This window comes from Canis aureus, chromosome 4 (assembly GCF_053574225.1).
Source record: "Canis aureus isolate CA01 chromosome 4, VMU_Caureus_v.1.0, whole genome shotgun sequence".
Taxonomy (NCBI): Eukaryota; Metazoa; Chordata; class Mammalia; order Carnivora; family Canidae; genus Canis; species Canis aureus.
In genome coordinates, this window is record NC_135614.1 from 3971105 (window position 1) to 3995218 (window position 24114).

The 24114-nt window shown below is 39.0% G+C and overlaps 1 protein-coding gene across 4 annotated transcripts in view; it reads right to left on the minus strand.

The window, feature by feature from the left end:
• The window catches only part of RYR2 (ryanodine receptor 2), a 727449-nt gene that overhangs the window by 201061 nt on the left and 502274 nt on the right, over positions 1 to 24114 (minus strand). For all 4 annotated transcript variants that reach the window (XM_077894379.1, XM_077894378.1, XM_077894377.1 and 1 more), the window contains exons 36-39: positions 22057 to 22283; positions 15398 to 16202; positions 12751 to 12951; positions 5430 to 5535 (exon numbers count right to left, since the gene is read on the minus strand). In XM_077894379.1, coding sequence (XP_077750505.1) covers positions 5430 to 5535; positions 12751 to 12951; positions 15398 to 16202; positions 22057 to 22283 — 1339 coding nt within the window. The remainder of the gene's footprint in view (positions 1 to 5429; positions 5536 to 12750; positions 12952 to 15397; positions 16203 to 22056; positions 22284 to 24114) is intronic.

Consider the following 24114-nt stretch of genomic DNA (forward strand, 5'->3'; position numbering starts at 1 on the left):
GAGGAAATTGAAGCAGTCATCAAAAACCTCCCAAGACACAAAAGTCCAGGGTCAGGTGGCTTCCCAGGGGAATTCTATCAAACGTTTAAAGGAGAAATCATACCTATTCTATTAAAGCGGTTTGGAAAGATAGAAATAGATGGAGTACTTCCAAATTCGTTCTATGAGGCCTGCATCACCTTAAATCCAAAACCAAAGACCCCACCAAAAAGGAGAATTATAGACCAATATCCCTGATGAACACAGATGCAAAAATTCTCAACAAGATACTAGCCAATAGGATCCAACAATACATTAAGAAAATTATTCACCATGACCAAGTAGGATTTGTTCCCGGGACACAAGGCTGGTTCAACACTTATAAAACAATCAATGTGATTCATCATATCAGCAAGAGAAAAACCAAGAACCATATGATCCTCTCATTAGATGCAGAGAAAGCATTTGACATGATACAGCATCCATTCCTGATCAAAACTCTTCAGAGTGTAGGGATAGAGGGAACATTCCTCGACATCTGAAAAGCCATCTATGAAAAGCCCACAGCAAATATCATTCTCAATGGGGAAGCACTGGGAGCCTTTCCCCTAAGATCAGGAACAAGACAGGGATGTCCACTCTCACCACTGCTATTCAACATAGTACTGGAAGTCCTAGCCTCAGCAATCAGACAACAAAAAGACGTTAAAGGCATTCAAATTGGCAAAGAAGAAGTCAAAACTCTCCCTCCTTGCCAATGACATGATACTCTACATAGAAAACCCAAAAGCCTCCACCCCAAGATTGCTAGAACTCATACAGCAATTTGGCAGCGTGGCAGGATACAAAATCAATGCCCAGAAGTCAGTGGCATTTCCATACACTAACAATGAGACTGAAGAAAGAAAAATTAAGGAATCAGTTCCATTTACAATTGCACCCAAAAGCATAAGATACCTAGGAATAAACCTCACCAAAGAGGTAAAGGATCTATACCCTAAAAACTATAGAACATTTCTGAAAGAAATTGAGGAAGACACGAAGAGATGGAAAAATATTCCATGCTCATGAATTGGCAGAATTAATATTGCAAAAATGTAATGCTACCCTGGCCAATTTACATGTTTAATGCAATCCCTATCAAAATACCATGGACTTTCTTCAGAGAGAACAAATTATTTTAAGATTTGTGTGGAATCAGAAAAGGCCCCGAATAGCCAGGGGAATTTTAAAAAAGAAAACCATAGCTGGGGGCATCACAATGCCAGATTTCAGGTTGTACTACAAAGCTGTGGTCATCAAGACAGTGTGGTACTGGCACAAAAACAGACACATAGGTCAATAGAACAGAATAGAGAATCCAGAAGTGAACCCTGAACTTTATGATCAACTAATATTCGATAAAGGAGGAAAGACTATCCATTGGAAGAAAGACAGTCTCTTCAATAAATGGTGCTGGGAAAATTGGACATCCACATGCAGAAGAATGAAACTAGACCACTCTCTTTCACCAGACACAAAGATAAACTCAAAATGGATGAAAGATCTAAATGTGAGACAAGATTCCATCAAAATCCTAGAGAAGAACACAGGCCAACACCCTTTTTGAACTTGGCCACAGCAACTTCTTGGAAGATACATCCACGAAGGCAAAAGAAAAAAAAGCAATAATGAACTATTGGGACTTCATCAAGAGAAAAGCTTCTGCACAGCAAAAGAAACAGTCAACAAAACTAAAAGACAACCTACAGAATGGGAGAAGATATTTGTAAATGACATATCAGATAAAGGGCTAGTAGCCAAAATCTATAAAGAACTTATTAAACTCAACACCAAAGAAACAAACAATCCAATCATGAAATGGGCAAAAGACATGAACAGAAATCTCACAGAGGAAGACATAGACATGGCCAACATGCACATGAGAAAATGCTCTGCATCACTTGCCATCAGGGAAGTACAAATCAAAACCACAATGAGATACCACCTCACACCAGTGAGAATTGTGAAAATCAACAAGACAGGAAACAACAAATGTTGGAGAGGATGTGGAGAAAGGGGAACCCTTTGCACTGTTGGTGGGAATGTGAACTGGTGCAGCCACTCTGGAAAACTGTGTGGAGGTTCCTCAAAGAGTTAAAAAACAGACCTGCCCTATGACCCAGCAATTACACTGCTGGGGATTTACCCCAAAGATACAGAAGCAGTGAAGTGGCAGGACACCTGCACCCCGATGTTTCTAGCAGCAATGTCCACAATAGCCAAACTGTGGAAGGAGCCTCAGTTTCCCTCGAAAGATGAATGGATAAAGAAGATGTGGTCTATGTATACAATGGAATATTACTCAGCCTTTAGAAACGACAAATACCCACCATTTGCTTCGAAGTGGATGTAACTGGAGGGTATTATGCTGAGTGAAGTAAGTCTTTTGGAGAAGGACAAACATTGTATGGTCTCATTCATTTGGGGAATATAAAAAATAGTGAAAGGGAAGAAAGGGGAAAGGAGAGAAAATGAGTGGGAATATCAGTGAGGGTAACCGAACATGAGAGACACCTAAGTCTGGGAAACAAACAAAGGGTGGTGGAAAGGGAATTGGGTGGGGGGGGTTGGGGTGACTGGGTGACAAGCACTGAGGGGGGCACTTGATGAGATGAGCACTGGGTGATATGCTATATGTTGGCAAATCGAACTCCATTAAAAAAAATACAAAAATCAATTAATCAATCAATCAATCAATTAATCTTAAAAAAAAAAAGATGCAAAAAAAAAAAAAAAAAAGATGCAAGACCTTGGTATACATTCAGATATTTGACTAATTTGTAGGCTTTCATCTGGTTCCTTAGGATGGTGTGTGTGTGTGTGTGTGTGTGTGTGTACTTATCTTACCAGCTATATCAATGTCTCTAGATACTAATGGTGATTATTTTCAAAAATAAATTATCTGAAAAAGAAGGAAATAGAAAAAAATAAATAAAAGGTATGTGAGTTGAGTAGGAAAAGGAAAATGGTCTGTTTGCAGACAACATGATTTTATTTGTAGAAAATAATAAAGGCTCAACCAAAAACTGGTAAAGCTAATCAATGAATTCAATAAAGTTGCAAGACACAAAATTAACATACAACAATAAACAGTGTTTCTATAAAATTGAAATTTCTGAAAAAGAAATAAAGAAATTGATCTCATTTACAATAGCCGAAGAACAAAAATACTTAGGAATAAGTTTAACTGAGAAATCTCTCTATTCTAAAAATCATGGGAGATTGCTGAAAAGAAAAGAAGAGGACACAAATACCTGGAAAGGCATTCTCTATTAATGGCTTTGGAGGAATTAATATTGTTAAAATGGTAATATTATCAAAAGCTATCTATAGATTCAATGCAATCTCTATCAAGATTCCAATGGCATTTTGTACGGAAGTAGAAAAAAGCCTTCCTAAAATTTATACGAAATCACAAAATCTCCCTAATTGCCAAAGAAATCCTGAGAAAGAAGAAGAAAGCCAAGAAGTATCACACTTTCTGATTTCAAGCTAAGGCATTAAAGCTATAGTCATCAAAACAGCATGGTAGTAGCATAAAAATGGACAAATAGACAAATGGAAAAGAACTGAGAGCCCAGAAATAAACCCAAGAATACACAGTCTACTAATAGTTGACAAGGGAGTCAAGAATATCCAATGGAGAAAAGATGGTCTTCAATAAATGGTGCTGGGATAATTGGATATTCACATTTAGAAGAATGAAACTGGAACCGTATCTTAACCACTCATAAAAATTAACTATAAATGGATGAAAGACTTAAATGTACAAACTGAAATCATGAAACATCTAGAAAAAAACATAACAACAAAACTCCTTGATATGGGTCTTGGTAATGATTTTTTGGATATGACACCTAAAGCACAAGCAACAATAGCAAAATAAAAACATATGAGACTACATCAAACTAAACAGCTTCCATAAAGACCAAAAGAAACCACCAAAAAAAGTGAAAAATAACCTACAGAATGGGAAAAAAATGTTTGCAAATATGTATCTGATAAGGAGTTAATATCTAAAACACATAGGGGGCAGCCCTGGTGGCTCAGCAGTTTAGTGCTGCCTTCAGCCGGGGGTGTGATCCTGGAGAGCCAGGATTGAGTCCCACATCAGGCTCCCTGCATGGAGCCTGCCTCTCCCTCTGCCTCTCTCTCTCTCTCTCTCTCTCTCTCTTTGTTTCTCATGAATAAATAAATAAAATCTTTAAATAAATAAAACACATAAAGGAATCCTACAACTCAATAGCAAAAAAAAAAAAAAAAAAAAACCCAAAAAAACAAATAACTCAAACCAAAACATATAAAGAATTCCTATAACTCAATAGAAGCAAATAAACAAACATCCAAAACCCAAATAACTCAGAAAAAGATTTGAACAGTCATTTCTCCAAAGACATATGAAAGGCCAACCCAATACATGAAAAGATGGCTAATATCACTGGTCATTAGGGAGAAGTAAATCAAAACCACAGTGAGGTATCACCTCACACCTATTAGATTGGCCATCACTGAAAAGATAAGAAATTAACAAATGCTGGTGAGGATGTGGGAAACAGGAAACTCTTGTGCACTCCTAGTGGAATTATAAATTGATAAAGCCACCGTGGAAAACAGTATAAAGGATTCTCAAAAAAAAGTTAAAAATATTACTGTCATATGATCCAGTAATACACTTCTGGGAATATATCCAAAGGAAATGAAAACACTAACTTGAAAAAGGTATCTGCACTGCCCTGTTCACAGCGGCATTATTTACAATAGTCAAGACATGGAAACAACTTAAGTGTCCATTGACAAATGAACAGATAAAGAATTTGTGGTATATACATACAATGGAATGTTACTTAGCCAAAAAACAAGGAAATCCTACCATCTGTGACAACAGGGGCAGAACTTGAAGGCATTACACTAAGAGAAATAAGTCAGAGAAAAGAGAAAAACCATGTGATTTCACTTATATATGGACACTAAAAACAAACAACTAACTTAGAGAAAAAAAGATCAGACTTGTTATCAGAAGCGGGGATCGGGAAAGAGGAATCAAGGAAAGTGGTCCAAAGTTAAACTTTAAGTAATAGGGATGCAATGTACAGCATGATGACTGTAGCTAAGACCGCAGTATGACCTATAGGAAAGTTCTTAGGAGGGTCTTTTCATCACAATGAAAAGAATTTTGCCTTTTTTTCTTCTTTCTTTTTTTTCATTGCATCTATATGAGCAGATGGATGCTAGCTAAACCTACTATGGCAATCATTTCATAATATAAGTAAATCAAACCATCACAGTGTACATCTTAAACTTATACTGTGGAGTAGGTCAGTTAATTATAAATAAATAAATAAATAAATAAATAAATAAATAAATAAATAAATAAAACATCTAATAAGAGTTGTAATTCAAGACTTTACCACAATGTGTCATCAAATCTTCATGGAAATCTAAGAGTTGGTCACGGATTTCCTCAGGACATGGACATTCACTTTTGTCATCCTTAAAATTGAGAAGCATATTGATCTGAAAGTTTGGAAAAACATGAGAGAGAAAGAGCAAAAGCAAAAGAAAAGTGAATTCAGGAATGACACAGCAAAAAAATAAATAAATAAAGACCAAAGATGTTCAAATCTTGAGTATTCATAAATTGCTGCCCAACATATGAAAGATAATTATCACTCAATACAACAATTATCACAAAATAAATAAAATTATTCAAAGCCTAGCTTGCTGCAAAATAGTCGTATAGTTTGTTTCCTCTTTCTCAATTCCACAGTATGTTAGACCCTTGTATATGTAGGGTTCTTAAATCAACTAAAATCTAAATGTTATTTAAAAAATATTTTATTATGCATCTCCTAAATTTCCATTTTTTTTTTCTAGCTAAGTTCTAAACTTCATGGAATTTTTTTTTAAAGGCTTTATTTATTTGTTCATGAGAGACACACACAGAGCAGCAGAGACACAGGCAGAGGGAGAAGCAGGCTCCCTGCAGGGAGCCTGATGCAGGACTGGATCCCAGGACTCTGGGATCACCACCTGAGCCAAAAGCAGAAGTTCAACCACTGAGCCACCCAGGTGCCCACTTCATCCGGTAGTTTAAAGAATCCTTTTGAGAAGAATATAGCAGCAAAGATGAAGAAATAATCCAAATAGAGAAGTAATATAATGGATAGCTATGTTTTTACTAATATTAATGATTCAATTAAAGAAACTTCAAGAAATTATCCTCCATTTGTTTTAGCTTTATACACAAAAATATTACACTTGTGAATGAAGAAAAGAATGTTGCTGTTTCATAATATGCCCTGAGGAAACAATTTTAAGTTTTCTTTTTAGGGTTTTTTTGTGAATTTTTTGTTTAGCTTTTGAGATAACTACATGAATATGCTATTATAAGAAATAATACAAAGAGATACCATATACCCTTCACCCAGTTCCCCCTGGGAATCGGTAATATCTTACAAAATAGCAGTGTAGTATCATAACCAGGACACTGACATTGATAGAGTCAAACAGAGAACAATTCTATCACCTCAATGATCACTCCTGCTACCCCTGTATATTCACATCCACTTCCCTCCTACCTGCTCCTCATCCCTTATTACTGTCAATAACTAATCTGTTGTCCATTTCTGTATTTTGGGATTTCAAGAATATCGCATAAATGAATCATACAGTATGCACACATACATTCCCATCTGATCCTTTTGATGTCTGCAGGTTCTGTAGTGATACCTCATCTCATTCTTCATATTGGTAATTTGTGTCCTCTTTTTTTTGTCAGTCTTTTAGGTGGTTTGTAGATTTTATTGCGATTTTTAAATAACCAGCTTTTATATTCATTGATTTTTTAAAATTGTTTTTCAGTTTCATTGATTTCTTCTTGTATCTATATTATTGCCTTCCTTCTTGCTTTGGGTTTATTCTTTTTCTAAATGCTTGTGATGGAAGCTTAGATTATTGATGAGTGTTTTTCTTTTTTTAAATGTAAATATTTAGGTCACAAAGTATCTTCTCAGCACTGCTTTAGCTGTTCCCACAAATTTTGATATGTGATTTTTCATTTTCTTTCAGTTCAACGTATTTTTAAATTTCCCTTGAGACTTCATCCTCACACCATGAGTTATTTAAAGGTATGTTCTTTAGTTGCTTAGTATTGGGAGATTGCCCTGGTATCTTTCTTTTATTGATTTCTAAGTTGAAATCCATTGTGGTCAGAAGAAAAGATTCTGTATGAAAAAAAATCCAATGCTTTTAAATCTGTTTGGGTCATTTTATGGCCCATGATACAATCCATCATTCACAATGCTTCATGGGTACTTGAAAATAAATGTATTACATTGTTGGGTGGAGTGTTCTACAAATACCCAAAGATCTTGGCAAGTGTGATAGAATTGTGTTTTTCTATATTCTTGTTTTTTGTCTAGCTTTTCTATCAATCATTGATGGAGGGATGTTGAAGTCTCCAACTATAACTGTGTGCTTATTTCCTTTTGTAGTCCTATCTGTGTAGAATTCACATTTTTTTTAGCTCTTTTATTTAATACATGTACATTTGTCTTCTTGGTGAGTCACTCCTTTATTATTGTAATATTTCTGTCTGCCTCTGGTAATTTCTTTGTTTTGATATACACTTACTTTTATTATTTCATATATATTTTTTTCATAAATTTGAAGGGATACATGCACCCTGATGTTTATAGCAGCATTATCAACAATAGTCAAACTATAGTGAGATCCCAAAAGTCCCATTTACTGATGAATGGATAAAGAAGATATTACTTCTTCCATGAGAATGGATATTACTCATTAAAAATAATGAAATCCTGCCATTTGCAATGACATGGATGGAGCTAGAGTATATTTATGCTAAGTGAAATAAGTCAGTCAAAGAAAGACAAATACCAAAGGATCTCACTCATATGTGGAATTTAAGAAAGAAAACAGCTGAACATACAGGAAGGGGTTAAAGAAAAAAAAGAGAGAGGGAAATAAGCCATAAAAAACTCTTAAGGAGAGAAAAAAACTGAGGGTTGATGGAGGGAGGTGTGTGGGGGACAGGCTAGATGGGTGATGGATATTAAGGAGGGCACTTGTGATGAACACTGGCTGCTGTATGTAAGTGACAAAACACTGAATTCTAGTCCAGAAACCAATGTTACACTGTATGTTAACTGCCTAAAATTTAAATTAAAAAATATATCTATATCTATATATATATATCTTTTCTCATCCTTTCAACTTTCAACCTACCTACGTCATTATATTCAATTTAATTTCTACTAGAAACATCTCATCATGGAAACATCTCACAAAAACCCAACAGCATATGGTCAGGCCCAGTTTTAAAATCCACTCTGCCAATCTCTGCCTTTTAATAAGTCTATTTAAATTATTTACATTAATGACTTTATTGATATGCTATGACTTAAGCCAGTAATTTTACATGTTTTTTTTTTCTTTTTTGCCTTATTTTTCCCAACTTGCTATGGTTTCCTTGAAATATTTTTAGGATCTCATTTTGAGTTATCCCTGGCATTATTTTTAGTATATCTCTATGTATAGCTTTTTGAGTGGTTGCTCTGGATAGTATATTATACATACATAATTCATCACAGACTACTGGCATCAATATCTTATCAGTTTGAGTGAAGCACAGAAAACTCATCTCCCTTTATACTCCGTATCCTCTTTCATTTAAAACATAAATGGGGCACCTGGGTGGTTTAGTCAGTTAACCATCAAATTCTTGGTTTCCACTTGGGCCATGATCTCAGGGTCATGGTATCCAGCCCCACATCAGGCTCTAGGCTTAGTGTGGAGTCTACTTGTCCATCCTGCTTTGCCTCCTCCCCTCCACTGCTGACTCTTACTTGCACACATGTGCCCTGTCTCCAAAATAAATATATAAGCAAAATCTTTTTTAAAATTTTCAAAAATAAGGCAGCCCCATTGGCCTAGTGGTTTAGCACTGCCTTCAGCCCAGGGCGTGATCCTGGAGACCCGAGATCAAGTCCCATGTTGTGCTCCCCACGTGGATCCTGCTTCTCCCTCTGCCTCTCTCTCTCTCTCTCTCTGTGTGTGTGTGTTTCTCATGAATGAATGAATGAATGAATAAATAAATAAAATCTTTAAAAATTTTTCAAAAATAATAAAATATACATGTCTTAAGTAATTCCTGTAAATACATCTAGAACACAGTAGTCAGCTTTATCATTTTCACTTCAACCATAAAATATAACTTAGAAAATTCAAAAGGCAAATGAAAATGCATCATATTTATCCATGCTTTAACACTTTACACAGTTCTTATTTCATTACTGATTTTCCCAATTTTCTTCCATCATTTCTCATTGCTTCAAGGCCTTTGTTTAGGATTCTTTCAGGGTTGGTCTGCTGTGGTCCAATTCTCAGTGTTTTCCTCCATTTGGGACTGTCCTGATCTCTCCTGGATTCCTGAAGGTTATTTTCACTACCTACAGAATTCTGGGTTTGTGGTCTTTTTCCACTTCAAAACTGGTGTGCCTCTTCCATTTGGCCTCCATGTTTTCTGATCTGAAATCACAGTCACTCACATTGCTTTTCTCCCTCTAGATATCATTTCTTTCTCACTGCTTTCAAGACTTTCTTCTGTCTTTAGTTATCAGAGGTTTGATGATGATGTGTCTTGGTTTTTATTTCCTTGGGTCTCTGGTTTATTCAGCTTCCTGAGTCTCTTTCTTGATATCTTTTGCCAAACTTGAAAAGTTTCAACCATTAGTTTTCTAAGTTTTTTTTTTTTTTTTTTTTTTTTCCCAGTTCCCCCTCTTTCTCCTATCTCTGGGACTCTAATGTCACAAACGTTAGATCTTTTGTTATATTTGTAGGTTCTGGAGGCTTTTTTTTTTTTTCCAGCTTATTTTCTGTTTTTCAGACTTTTTTTTTTTAATTTCTAAAGATTTTTCTTTTCTTTTTCTTTTTTTTCTTTCTTTCTTTTCTTTTTTTTTTTTTTTTGAGAGAGAGAGAGAGAACATACACACAGGAGCAGGGATGGGGCAGAAGGAGAGGGAGAAGAGAATCTCAAGCAGACTCCTGGCTGAGCCTGCAGCCTGATGCAGGGCTCAATCTCAGGACCCTGAGATCACAACCTGAGGGAAATCAAGAGTTAGACATTTAACTGACTGAGCCACCCAAGTATTCCTGGGCTGGGTAATTCTTATTGTTCTCTCTTCAGTTCAATGATTCTTTTCTCTGTCTCCTTTCTTCTGCTGCTAAGTCCATCCACTGAAGGTTTCTTTATTCCAGCTATTTTTGTTTTAAAATCTCCATTTGATTCTTCCTTCTATTTCTTTGTGAAGACTTCCCCCATCCTTGTCCCATTTTATTTAATTTTTTTAAAGATTTTTTTTTTTTAAATTTATCCATTCATGAGAGGCACAGAGAGAGAGAGAGAGAGGGGCAAAGACACAAGCAGAGGGAGAAGCAGGTTCCATGAAGGGAGCCTGACGTGGGACTTGATCCCGGGACTCCAGGATCACACCCTGGGCCGAAGGCAGGTGCTAAACTGCTGAGCCACCCAGGGATCCCCCCTTGTTCCATTTTTATTATTTTATTATTTTATTTTATTTTATTTTATTTTATTTTATATTTTATTTTATTTTATTTTATTTTATTTTATTTTATTTTATTTTTTCCTCATCCCATTTTAAAGCATTTTATGATGGCTGCGTGAAAAGCTTTGTCAGACAAATTTAACATCATGACCTCAGAGTTGGTATCTACTGATTGTCTTTTTTATCATTCAAGTTCTTCCTGGTACTTCGTGTGGTGAGTAATTGTTTTCCACTGAAACCTTTAAGTTTTTAGTATGATGAGACTTCTGGATCTTATTTAAATGTCCGGCTTCTTTGGACACTAGATAGCAGGAGAAGAATTTGAGCTGCCTTGTTATTACTTGTTACTGCCAGATGGGAATGGAAGTCCATTTCCTGGGATCCCTGGCTGGCTCAGAGGTTTAGCACCTGCCTTCGGCCCAGGGCGTGACCCCGGGGTCCCGGGATCAAGTCCCCATCAGGCTCCCTGCATAGAGCCTGCTTCTCCCTCTGCCTGTGTCTCTGCCTCTCTCTGTGTCTCTCATGAATAAACAAATAAAATATTTAAAAAAAAAAAAAAAGGAAGTCCATTTCTTCACTCAGCCTCCATGAATACTTGAGAGAGGAAGAAAACCTTGTTCTCATTGGGTAGGTTGGGAGATCCAGTTCCCCACTTAGATCTGTATTCATTCAACCCTAACTGGAAAGGGCAAGAGTGCCATGTACTTTTCCCTCTCTGGCCTCTACTGACACTTTGGAGGAAGCAGGCCGCATTGCCTTTCATCAGGGATAAAGCCCTAGCTCCCCACAGTTCCACCTGGAGCACCTCATTACAGCCTGATGAAGGTGGAAGTCAAGGTTCCACACTCAGCATCTGCTGGTTGGTGTGAGGGCAGGGCAAGTTTTGACTGGTGTTTGGCTGGAGTTACAGTACGGTTAGTATCTAAAAGTTTGTGGTTTTGCTAAAGACAATTTTCTTCATCTTCTGGCTGGATACAGAACACTTTTGTTGGGGCTTTTCTTTTCGAAGCCCACTGGCATTTCTGGGTTGCAAGCTTCTTTAGTTCCATGTCTGGGATAGATGAGACAAAAAGAAAACCCAGAGGACTCATTACCGTGTTGTTCCTCAGGTCCCAAGTTACGTAGCCAATATCCTTTTTTTATCTTTCCGAGTCTTTGCATCTTGTCTTTCATGTAATATCCAGGGTTACAGTCATATTTGGAAGACGTGAATGGCACACATACTCCATTTTTCCAGAAGCAGGAGACTTCCGAGAGCAGTTTTAACAAATGAAGTTAATTTGAGAGAGCTTAGACTTATTTTCTACTCAATAAATGTTGCTCATGGCAATAAAAAAATTCCATGTCTCCCTCCTCAAAGAAGCTACCCTCTGGTGAGAAAAAAAATTCTGCTATTAGTCCCTAAGCATTTTCATTTGGAGATATTTGGATATACAGGGAAATGCTAAGTTTAAGATCTTGAAGATGAGATCTGGCACTTACACCTTTCTATCACCATCTTGGTAATTTCCCACACTATGCATCCCATCTTGAAGTACATTCCAGATTAACTCATTGTCTGGTTCAGGCATGCACTTTTGGTTCTACTATACCCTAGGAGAGCTAGGTTTGGAGTGAGAAACCAGAAAAAACATTAATAGATGATCCATCTTCCAGCAAACCTGGTGAGAGTTACATTTGGTCTTTCAGGAGGGACCAAACAGAAAGTATCTGACCTTGAGTCTTAGAAGGGAGGGGATCTTTTTCACTGAGGTCGTGCCATGTCAGCCAAAGAAGATCCACCTCTGGCTGGATATTGTTTCTACTTGCAGAACTGTAGAATCTGGCACACAGGTTTCATTCGAGAGTGTGTAATACACATGATAGCTTTCAGTAAGTCTCTTGTTTGTTTAAAATGAGTAGTTTTGGGGTTTTTTTGGTGGATTTTTTCATTCTTTTGTTTTATTTATTTTTTATTTTATTTTTTATTTTTTATTATTATCATTTTTTTTTTTTGCAAAACTAAGAATTACTGACCAAATCAACTTGGCTTAGTTTAAAGAGAACAGGAAAAAAACTACATTTGTAACTCATGTTATAATTTCACAGTATGTGGATCCTGAATGAAATGTAAAAAGGAAGAATTTCCATTTTATTCTTGTACCTGTTCTTGAGGTGGTGATCTAAATTCCTTCGTTTTCCTGGCGGTGAGTGCAGCTGACATGTTTAAGGCTTGCATAACTTCATTGTATCGGAAGCGTTGATTATCTTGGAGCTTAGCTACAAAATCATCTGAAAAGGCCACAATGGCTTCTATCCGGTGCCGGACCTGACAGTCACAGAGATACTGAAGCAGCAGGCACATCTAAAAGATGATGAAAAAGACATCAGATTTAATGTCTGATTCTTTAAATGGTTAACGTGTATCGAATCAAAATCTGTAGTAGACATGTTTAGTGGTCAACTCTTCTAAGAATAGAATTCTGATTTTGTGTAGGCAGCACTGTGCTTGGATCCAGGAGATAAATTTTCTAAGCCAAAAGAGCAAACACATGTCCTTCTGGGGAACACTTACCATCCTGGCTTCCTCTGCAGCTATCGGTAATATGGCAAATAAGATATATAAGGAGTAGTTAGCCAAGGAGTCCTGTGGGAAAGATTTCCCATCAATAATAAAAGACTACAACATCCTTTTTTCAAAATGGGTATATCTGGGTAATGAGTGACATGATCATTTCACTTTAGGGTGAAAACCAAACACTGAGGAACACAGGAAAATATTATGAGCTGGGTTTCTGAGACATTAGTGAGCTCCTATACTAGTTCTAGAACTGTGTACTTCCAGACTTCACATGCAAACTAAGTAGTCTCATTGCTTATTTACTAAATGGTTAGTTGGTTATTCTTCTACTTGAAGCCAAAAGGATTTTTAACTGAAAGAGTATGTTGGTAGAAACATGCCTATAAGATAATGCTCTGTCTGTGCTTAGTAAACAAACAAACAAACACATTTAAATACACATAATACCAAATGTGATATAAATACAAGGCAGTGTTTAAGAGAACTTTAACACCACAGGGACATTTCTGTCAATGCCAGCTCTGAGGTAGCCCTAGCATCTACCCCCTTCTTCATGTCCTTCACCCCCAATCCCCAGGGTAAGCATCATTCCCTTAGGTCTGGACCAACATGACAGGCTCTTGACTAAGTGGGTTTTGGACAACCTACCCCTTATCTCCTTATAAATTTCAGCACAGTTATCGATTGATTGATTGATTCATGAGAGACACAGAGAGAGAGAGAGAGAGAGGCAGAGACACAGGCAGAGAGAGAAGCAAGCTCCATACAGGGAGCCCGACGTGGGACTCGATCCTGGGTCTCCAGGATCATGACCTGGGCTGAAGGTGGTGCTAAACCGCTGAGCCACCCAGGCTGCCCTCATCACAGATTTTTAGAATAACATTTTCCTGTTAAAATTCTTCAGTGATTTAAAAAAAAATAATTCTTCAGTGAGTTTAACTGAACAGAGAACAAAATTTAAAGTCCATTATATGGCTGGTTTCAGAAAATGCCTAGATTCTATATGAACTGCCTCTGACTACTTTACCCTCTTCTCCTTAGCTCATAAAGCTAACTGGTCTTTTCTGCCTCAGAACCTTTGTTGTGCTATATGCTCCCCCTCTGAAAAGCTCCTAGAACACTCTTCCTGTTCCTTCTTCACATCTACTGGACTCTGGTTCATCCACCTGACCTCAGCTTAAAAGCCACCATCTCAGAGAGGATTCCCCCATCTTTCCTGCAGTAATCCACTTGAGATTTTCTTTTTTCTAGTCATCCATTCTTTTCCTTCTGATCATTTAATACAATTAGCAATAAAATATTTTGACATAAAGAGATAAATAAGTGTATATTTCCCTTAGAGACTATGAACCTCTGGAAGGTACAGTCTCCATCTGTTGCCTCCATCCAGAACCAAGTGTCTGGCTCAGAGGAAGATCTCAATCAATGTCAACTAAGGAATGAAGAGCACGAGAGCTTGCCAATGATGCAAAACATCAAATGGGCTCTAAGAAACTGATGAGATATCAAGAAAGGATCCTTCAGATATCTGGGTGTGCACAAAGACAGTTGATGTCTAATTCCTTGGAAACATACATTCAGGGACACCTGGGTGGCTCAGCGGTTGAGCGTCCGCCTTTGGCTAGGGGCATGATCCCACTGTCCTGGGATCAAGTCCCATATTGGGCTCTTTGCGCGGAGCCTGCTTCTCCCTCTGCCTTTCTCTCTGTCTGTCATGAATAAATAAATAAAATCTTAAAAAAAAGAAACATACATTCAGGAAGCAAAATCTTACTGTGTCAGAATGGGCACACTAACTGGTACACAAGTATTTAAAGGTTGGCAAGAGTGGAGGCAAGATAGGAAAGGGGTAGGAGGTGCCTTCTATTTCAGGCATTCTAATGAAGAAATCACTAACGAAAAGGAAGGAGAAAACAAGCTGGCAGGTAGACACATACATACACACACACACACACACACACACACACACATGCAAAGTACTAAATTTCAATCTTACCAACTATTGTCCATTGACTCCTTTGGAAAATTCATAAATTCCATTCTAAGTGCCACAAAATTATACTGGCACATCCCAAAACACAACAGGGAGTTAGTTAATTTTAATGAAAAATTATCATTATATTGGAACACCAAAGTACACACACACACAACCCCCAAGAGAAAAGGAGACAAAGGCAAAAGTCATAGTTAGTGACTCTGAAGTTCACTAAAATCATTTTTTTCTGATTACCTGCAATTTAACTGGCTCAGGCAGTTTCATTTGGAGCAGGCCTTCCTTGGGCCTCTTAACTCCTTTGGCTTCTTCTTCTCCAGCTCCTTCTGACTTGGAGTCTTCTGGGCAGGGTTCCTTCTCCAGTGCCTCAGTCTCCTCATCTGGAGTGGCAGCTTCCTTGAATACGCTGGGCTCTATCAACTGCAAGATGTGTTTCAAGTCCTCATTGTGGAAGATCCCCATGATGAGTAGAGTATAGAAAAGCTTGATGAGAGGTACAAACAAGAACTCAGTTGTCCCCCCAACTGGGTCCCGGGCGTGAAGGCTGCCCTCTTTCACAGCTTCTGTCAGCATCTGAATGGTTTTGGCCTTGAGGATGTCCAGTGGGAACTCTGGACTGTACTGGTAACATTCATTATTAATGCTTACAAAACTGGGGGAGGAAAATTGTATCCGTGGCCTGAGGGAAGTGCTGAGGCCAATTCCCGGGAGACCATGTTTTTTGTTCTCATCAGGGAAAAGGGTGATGCTCTTGGTCTCCTCTGTCATGGGCACGATGAACTCACTGTTCATCATGAGCCTGGCAGTGGCATAGGAGCTGAGGTGGATGTCAATGAGCAAGTCGTAGTAGCCAGCACGCAGCAAGCCAGGCATGTATTTGTTCTCGATGGCGTAGAGCAGCTGAGGTTCATCCACGTGGCTGCACAAGGCATGGGCCACCCGGTGGTTCCCAAGGGCACACACAGCAGAGTAAAGCCTGAGAGTGTGATAGTGGAACTTCAGCAGCTCCTCCTGCTCCGTCAATTCCAGTATGTCCACTGACCTGTGGAAGGGAGGAGAGCGGCAGCAAGGTGAAGCGTGCCATGGCTGTTAAAGTACCGAATCAGAGGAGAAATCTATGTACCTCAGAAATTCCAAAAGTTACAGAAACAGACACTTTTTTTTTAAAATAGTTTTCTATGACAGGTTTCATGATAGCGTAGTGTTGTTTTGTTTTTTAAGACTCTATTTACTCGTGATAGTCAGAGAGAGGCAAAGACAAAGGCAGAGGGAGAAGCAGGCTCCCTCCGGAGAACCCAATGTGAGACTGGATCCCAGGACCCTGGGGTCTTGCTCTGAGCTGAAGGCAGATGCTTACTGAGCCACCCAGGTGCCCCTGTTTTGTTTACTCTTAATCAGTACTAGATACGTTGCAAGTTTTCCTCTGCATACAATTTTACATTGGAAATTTCCAACCAGTAGCACTTGGAGCTTCTTCATGTTCCATCACCTTGGGGTACCTTGTTTCAATACAGAGTTTCCACCTGAATATGGGGGGCTCCCTTTCTTTCTTTCTTTCTTTCTTTCTTTCTTTCTTTCTTTCTTTCTTTCTTTCTTTCTTTCTTCTTTTTTAAGATTTTATTTATTTATTCATGAGAGATAGAGAGAGAGGCAGAGACACAGGCAGAGGGAGAAGCAGGCTCCCTGCAGGGAGCAATCCCAGGACCCTGGGATCTCGACCTGAGCCAAAGGCAGACGCTCAACCACTGAGCCACCAGGCTTGCAGGGACTCCCTTTCTTTAAAAAGTTGAGAACTCCATGGAAAATTCTGAATGTCCTTTTCCAACTTGGCTAAGCTAACTCAAGAAGCCAGAACACTCACTCTGCCTTAGGCTATGTTGCCCTTCTCTCTAACCCACCACTAGCTATTAGCCTGACCAGTCAGAAGTAAGTGTACAGAGGGCTAATTCCTCTGACAAGAGTTAGCTCCTTAGACATCCCTTAGAGCCCCACACGTACACCGATGCAGCCCTGGCTTCACCAGGTATATGCAGCTCATGAAACAAACACTATGTGTGATATTGCACTCAGGCAAGTTTCCACTGGGAATCTGGTTACACTGGCTTCTTAAATTCAGGTCATTTTGTTTTTACCATACATCATGCCTTTCCAACACATAAAACCTTAAAAGTATGGCCAGGATGCGCCTGCAGAAAGCCATTCCTTTCAAAAATAGAGCACCTAATCTCTTCAGATGTGCTCATTTTTCTACACTATTTATTTAAATTATTAAGATGGCTCATGGGTGACACTGGAGAATTAAATGTAGAAACTTGATATATTCATAATAAAAGGAATGACTCATTCATCTAGGAAAGTGTCCTTGGTGATACTGTAATATAAACTCATCAGAGCATGGGTTATTATCTGACTTGTTTATCAATATTCACCCAGCACTTAGCCTGGTACACAGTAGGTGCTGAGTAATTGTTTGTGATTAGTTGTTGTTAAGCTCTGTCACTGTCCTTAGGTACTCTGTGAGCCTGTCCATGCCCATCCACTGTTATCTATGCTGCCCTGGCTCACAGGTATGACTTGCTGCTGCAGAATTATTCCAGACAGGCCGCACCTCCCAAATCTCAGAATCAGAAGTTTTATGCATTAGAAAACCAAGGTGAATGATTATTCACCCTGTATACCATCTACACCTCCAGGAAACCATACAACAGTGGGGCCCAGCTGCTAGCACCCTATTCTTGGGAAGGTATAATTGAGCAGACCTCTGTCTGCAAAGTATAGTGGACAATGATTCCCATGTCTCAGCAAGGCCCTCCAGGCTCTCAAGAACACCGTTTGCCTGGCTGATGATCAGAATATATACACCTGTTCATTGTAGTGACACAGAACGTCGGCATTTTAGGTTCTTACTGAAGAACATAACTTTGTCTACTGCCTAATCATTCTCAACTTGTCACTTCCAAGACACATCATCTAAGGACTCTATAGGTCACATTGTCACTGCCACCTTCCAACCCACCCCCCATTATTCACTTTATGGCACCCCTGTTCTTTGTTTTAAAGCACCTCTCTCCCCTCCCAGATCATGAAGTCTTTTAAGGTAAGGGTCATGTCCGTTGTTTACATCGTTTACTATCCAGTGCCAGGGATACAATGAGGACTACTAAGCACTGTGGAATGAATGAATAAAGACAAGTCTGAAGGATTTAGAGTCTACACTTCCTAAGTTTGCACTTAGGTCAAGGCAAACCAAAGCATATACCTTGACTGGTTTACTCCGTCTTCCCACACTGACTCCTTGTAGCAAGATTCATACTTTAATGAGCTATGGCTTTAACTGGAGGACAGCAAAAGAAATAACTCATTGTTGTATCTGTTATAGAGACAATAATAAATATAAAGTATAGCCCATAAGGGGCACCTGATTGGCTCAGCAGTTGAGCATCTGCCTTCAGCTCAGGGCGTGATCCCGGGGTCCTGGGATCGAGTCCCGCATCCAGCTCCCCGCAGGGAGCCTGCTTCTCCCTTTGCCTGTGTCTCTGTCTCTCTCTGTGTGTCTCTCATGAATAAACAAAATCTGTAAAAAAATAAAAAATATATATAATCCATGATATAGATTATACTGTCACTTATAAACATTCTCCCTCTTCTGTCTTCCCTGTATGTAATCTTATCTGCCTTACTTCCTTTGGCCTTGACTATATGACTTGCTTGGGCCAATAAAACATAAGTGAACATCACATCTGCCACAAGCAAAAAGGAGTTCTTGAGAGACCAGATGTGTCCATTAACCCTCCTGCTCACCCACACTTGGCCATGGAAGCCGGATGTCTCAGGTTGGAGCTGCCCCATTGGTTGGGCCGCAGGGCAAGAAGGCACATGGACCACACGCACAGCCCATCCCGGCTGGGAGCAGAGCTACAGTGGACCAGTGACCCCATGTAACATGAGAGAAAATACATGTCTCTTTACAAGCCACTGAGATTCGGGAGTTGTTACTGCAGTAAAAGCTAATATAATGCATCATATTCTTTAACAGAACTCCCTGGAGAAATATTTTTTATAAGTCAGTATCATTCTTTTATTCTTCAAATATTATAAAAGGTTGGGGTGCCTGGGTCACTCAGCCAAATAAGTGTCTGCCTTCAGCTTAGGTCATGATCTCAGGGTTGTGGGATCAAGGCTCCCTGCTCAGCCTGCTTTTCCCTCTCTTTTGTCTGCCATTTCCCTTGCTTGTTCTCTCTCTCCCTCTCTCTCTTTCAAATACGTCAATAAAATCTGAAAAAATATATTACAGAGGGTCTATTATGGATTAAGCACTGTGCCCTGGGGACCTGATGGTGAACACTGCAGACACAATTCCTCCACTAAGGGAACTTACTTTTTAGTTGAGGAGAGAAGCCTCAATCAAAAAAAAAAAAAAAAAAGGTAAATTAAATTATGAACTGTGTATGTGTCTTCTGCTTAGTAAAATATCTTCCCTCACCAAGAAAACTCCCTTCCCAAATCCCAAATGTTACCTTTCTTTTTGTTGTTGTTGAGTGTTTTTTTATGATCTTATTTATTTATTCATGAGATACACACAGAGAGATGTAGAGACATAGGCAGAGGGAGAAGCAGACTCCCTGTGGGGAACACGATGCGGGACTCGATCCCAGGACCCCAGGATCACGACCTGAGTGGAAGGCAGATACTCAACCACTAAGCCAGCCAGGTGTCCCTCGTTAAGTGTTGAAAAAAAAAAATCATCAGATGCAATATTCTAATAAAACATTTCTCACATAAAAGAAGAGGTACGAAATTAAAATAAGATCTAATCATTCAAAGAGGACATTATGAATGATACATCTTCCTAATTATTTCACTTAAAATATGTATATAAATACATAATGCATGAAAAAGTTCTCCTTGGCCAGATTAGTTTTTCTTTGTGGATTTATTTTAAGTTGTTTTTACTGGGATATAATTTATACACTCTACAGTTTATCTATTTAAAATATGTTATATACAAATTATAGATATATAATTCAATAGTTTTAGTGTATTCATGGAATTGTGCAACGAGAATCATAATTGTAGTTTAGAACATTCTTATCACCCCAAAAGTAACCAGGACTCATTAGCAGTCACTCCTCAGGTCCACCCTCCTCAAACCTCCCACTCTAAGTAATTACTAATCTACTTTGTCCTACTAAAAATATACCTATTTTATGGGCTTTTCAGGTAAATAGAATCCTACAGTATGTGTTTTTTGTAACTGGCTTCTTTAACTTAGTATTTTTAAGGTTCATCTGTTCTATATCATGTATGGGTACTTCATTCCTTTTTATTGCCAAATAATAGCATGTGGATATTCCACATTTTATTCATCAATGCATCAGTTGGTAGGATTTGGCTTGTTCTCAACTTTTGGCCTATGATAAATAATGTTGCTACAAAAGTTCGTGTACAAGTTTTTGCACGGTTGTGTTTTCACTTCTCTTGAGTATATACCTAGGAATGGAATTGATAGGTAGTGTGGCAACTCTATATTTACATTTCTGAGGAGATGATAAACTGTTTTTCCAAAGCAGAGGTGTAAAACAAAAACAAAAGAAGAAAGCCAAGTATTTCTTTTTGTTGTTGCTGTTAAGATTTTATTTATTCATGAGAGGTAACAGAAAGAGGTAGAGATGCTCAACCACTGAGCCACCTAGGTGCCCCCCAAGTATTTCTAAATACATTAAAAACAGACATAGCTCCTACAACCGTTTTCAGATTAAAGACTTAAAACACAAAGATAACAGGAACGCCTGGGTAGCTCAGTGTTTGAGCATCTACCTTTGGCTCAGGTCGTGATCCCAGGGTCCTGAGATCGAGTCCCACATCGGGCTCCCTGCATGGAGCCTGCTTCTCCCTCTGTCTATGTCTCTGCCTCTGTCTCTCTGACCCTCATGAATAAATAAATAAAATCTTTTTTTTAAAAAAGATAACAAATCCATGTATCTTCGCATTGTTCTCATGCAATGTTTTCACTCAGTTTGTGACTGAACTTTTAAATGATATTTTGGGAGGGGAAATCCTGGTCCAAAACTTAGCAACTCAGCTCTTGATTGATAATGAGTTACTAAAATGAAACCTCTACAATTTTGTCAGCATGGAAAAATTGAAATCATAAACAAAGTTACCTTCAAATATTTACTGTACTTTGTATCATTACTATTACTGCCTAGAATGCATATAACCTTGTTTCCAAGGCCCTCCAAATATTTTCACAATTTTCTTTCATGAATGTCTTCTAATCTCAGTTTTCACATCTTTCTGTTTTTTTTTTTTTTAAAGATTTTATTTATTCATTTGAGACAGAGAGATACAGAGAGAGAGCATGAGCAGGGGGAGAGGCAGAGGGAGAGGGAGAAGCAGACGCCCCTGTTGAGCAGGGAGCCAGACATGGGGCTGGATCCCAGGACCAGGAGATCATGACCTAAGCTGAAGGCGGACGCTTAACTATCTGAGCCACGCTGGCGCCCCCACATGTTTCAAAGAAAGGGCTGAACCAAGTAATATCTATGATTTTGCCACTAATATCATATAATATCATACTCTACGACACTATATGACTGCTAAGTCTTAAGAAAGATTGCAGGTGTAGTTGTCTGAATGTTTACCTGCCATCAACATAGATAAAACAAGAGGAAAGGAACAATACATGGCTCCTCCAAGGGTAGTATCATAGTTTTGTCTCAGTAACACACTGGTTGAGAAAGAGACTGAAATTTGAAATATGTGAAACAGTAGCTCCATTTCCCCCAAGCAATTAGATATTTTTAAAGTTTCATTTTGTTTTCCCAGCAACACCCCTAAAACCTCCAGGCTGACATTGTCATTCGAAGGGTCGCAATCAGACAGTAAAGGCTGACCTGTTCTCCTCTGGGATATGAAGAGACATGAACTGCAGGGGATCCAAACACTGCACCAGCCAGCCTTGGCGCTCACTTATTCGAGAGACATCTACCTTCAAGAACTGGTTGGGCATTCTGCTCCACAGGACGTGGGATAGAAATTGCACATGGAGACGTGGGGGACATTGTGGCACAGGGTTTTTGTGCTCACTCTTGAACAATCCCGCTGACAGAGGCATCACGTTCTAGGGAATGGGGGAGCAAAGAAAGAATTAATTGATAACAGTCTACGGGGGTAATGAAGTAACGGCCTCAGTGCTGCACAGGGAAGAGATCCTGAATCCAGCAAAGTCAATATGAGAAGTAATAGAACTTGCATTGATTTGTTCCTGCAAGGATAAGAGGAAAAAATATTATGAGAGAACCTACCTAGAACTTCAGGGCAGGCACACAGGTCTGGGGATATTGCTTTCATATACACCCTCAGGCTCACTGGGAATGCAGTGGCATCCAAGTATAACCACAGAATCTTCATATTTATTTACCAAGATGGGCTCACAGTGAAATGTGGCAGGCCTTCAGCTGCTTTTGGCAGCCAACTCCAGAAGTGTTCTATGCACTTGGCTCTCTCTCCTTTCTGCCTCCCGTCACCCACCTCCTCTTCCAACCACTCACTCACTCACAGTCAGGTTTATCAGGGGTTAGGAGCCATTGGTATACCAGAGACAGCTCAACAGATAAACAGGACTATCACACAAGAAAATAAAATTCATTACAATTTATTTGTTCACAATTTATTTGTTCTCCACCTTGCCTCACCTCCCATATTTATCATCTTTAGCCTTTCTAATTCCTTCGGTCTGATCTCAGGGAAAGAGAGGTCTCTACTTTGCCAAAGCTTATTCATTCACTTATGACCTTGACACCACCCCCTGCCTGCTGCTTATGAGTCAGCCATACGGAAACAACAGCCTTACCTTTCCCACTATCTTGACTATCTCCGTTTCCCATAAAGCCTTGTCTAATGTACACTTTGAGACTATCTCATCCTCAACCTACTTTCCTATTCTTTTCTGCTACTGGGAAAAAAAAAAAAAAAAAAAGGCCTGGCAGGCTTTAGGCACCAAATGAATAGAGCACACAAAATCCCTCCTCCCATCCAGCTTCTTCTTCCTTTTTTTTTTTTTTTTTAATTGGAGACATAAAATAAACAAAGTCAGAAAGAAGTAGATTCAACAGTAGACCCAGGATGGAGGAACCAGAAGGCAGAGCAGCAATAATAAATAGGGTATTCAGAAGCGGTGTTCCTGAGAAGATGTCATTTAAAGAAAAACCCAAAGAAGAACCATGTGGACATGGGGGGAAGACATTTCCAGGCAGAAACAATGGTTAATGCAAAGGACACGAGGAGGAAGTCTGCCTGCCAAGTTTGAGGAAGAGCTGGAGGCCAGGGTGGCTGGAGCAGAGTGAAGGAGGGGAGAAGAGCAAGAGATAAAGTCAATGAGGTAATAGGACAGCAGGCTGTAGACTTGAGAACCATCATGAAACCTTGGAGCTTTAAATGCCAGGAAAGCGGGTTTTGAGAGTTTTGAGTAGTAGAAATGGCATAATTTGATTTCTATTTGAGAGCAGTGACAGTCACTCAGATTGTTGCGTGATGAACAGATGGGCAAGGGGGAATTCAGGAGACCCCATCAGGAGTCTGTGCAGGAACTTGATGAGGAATGATGGTGATGAACTGAGAGCTGCTGGAGAGGAGCAGGGTGGAGGGTGGGGTAACTGGGTGATGGGCATTGAGGAGGGCACTTGCTGGGAAGAGCACTGGGTATTATATAAGACTGATGAATCACTGACCTCTACCTCTGAAATCAATAATGTACCATATGTTAAATAATTGAATTTAAATAAAATAATTTTTTGAAATAAAAAAAAGGAATAATGGTAATGGAGATTGGTGTGGTCATCAAAAAGGGTGATGGTGACAGGTTGCAGGGTGAGGATCTGCTGGTAGAGGGAATTGGGATACAGAATGTCAAGGAGAGAAGTCCAGAATGACTTCAAGGTTGTGGGCCTGAG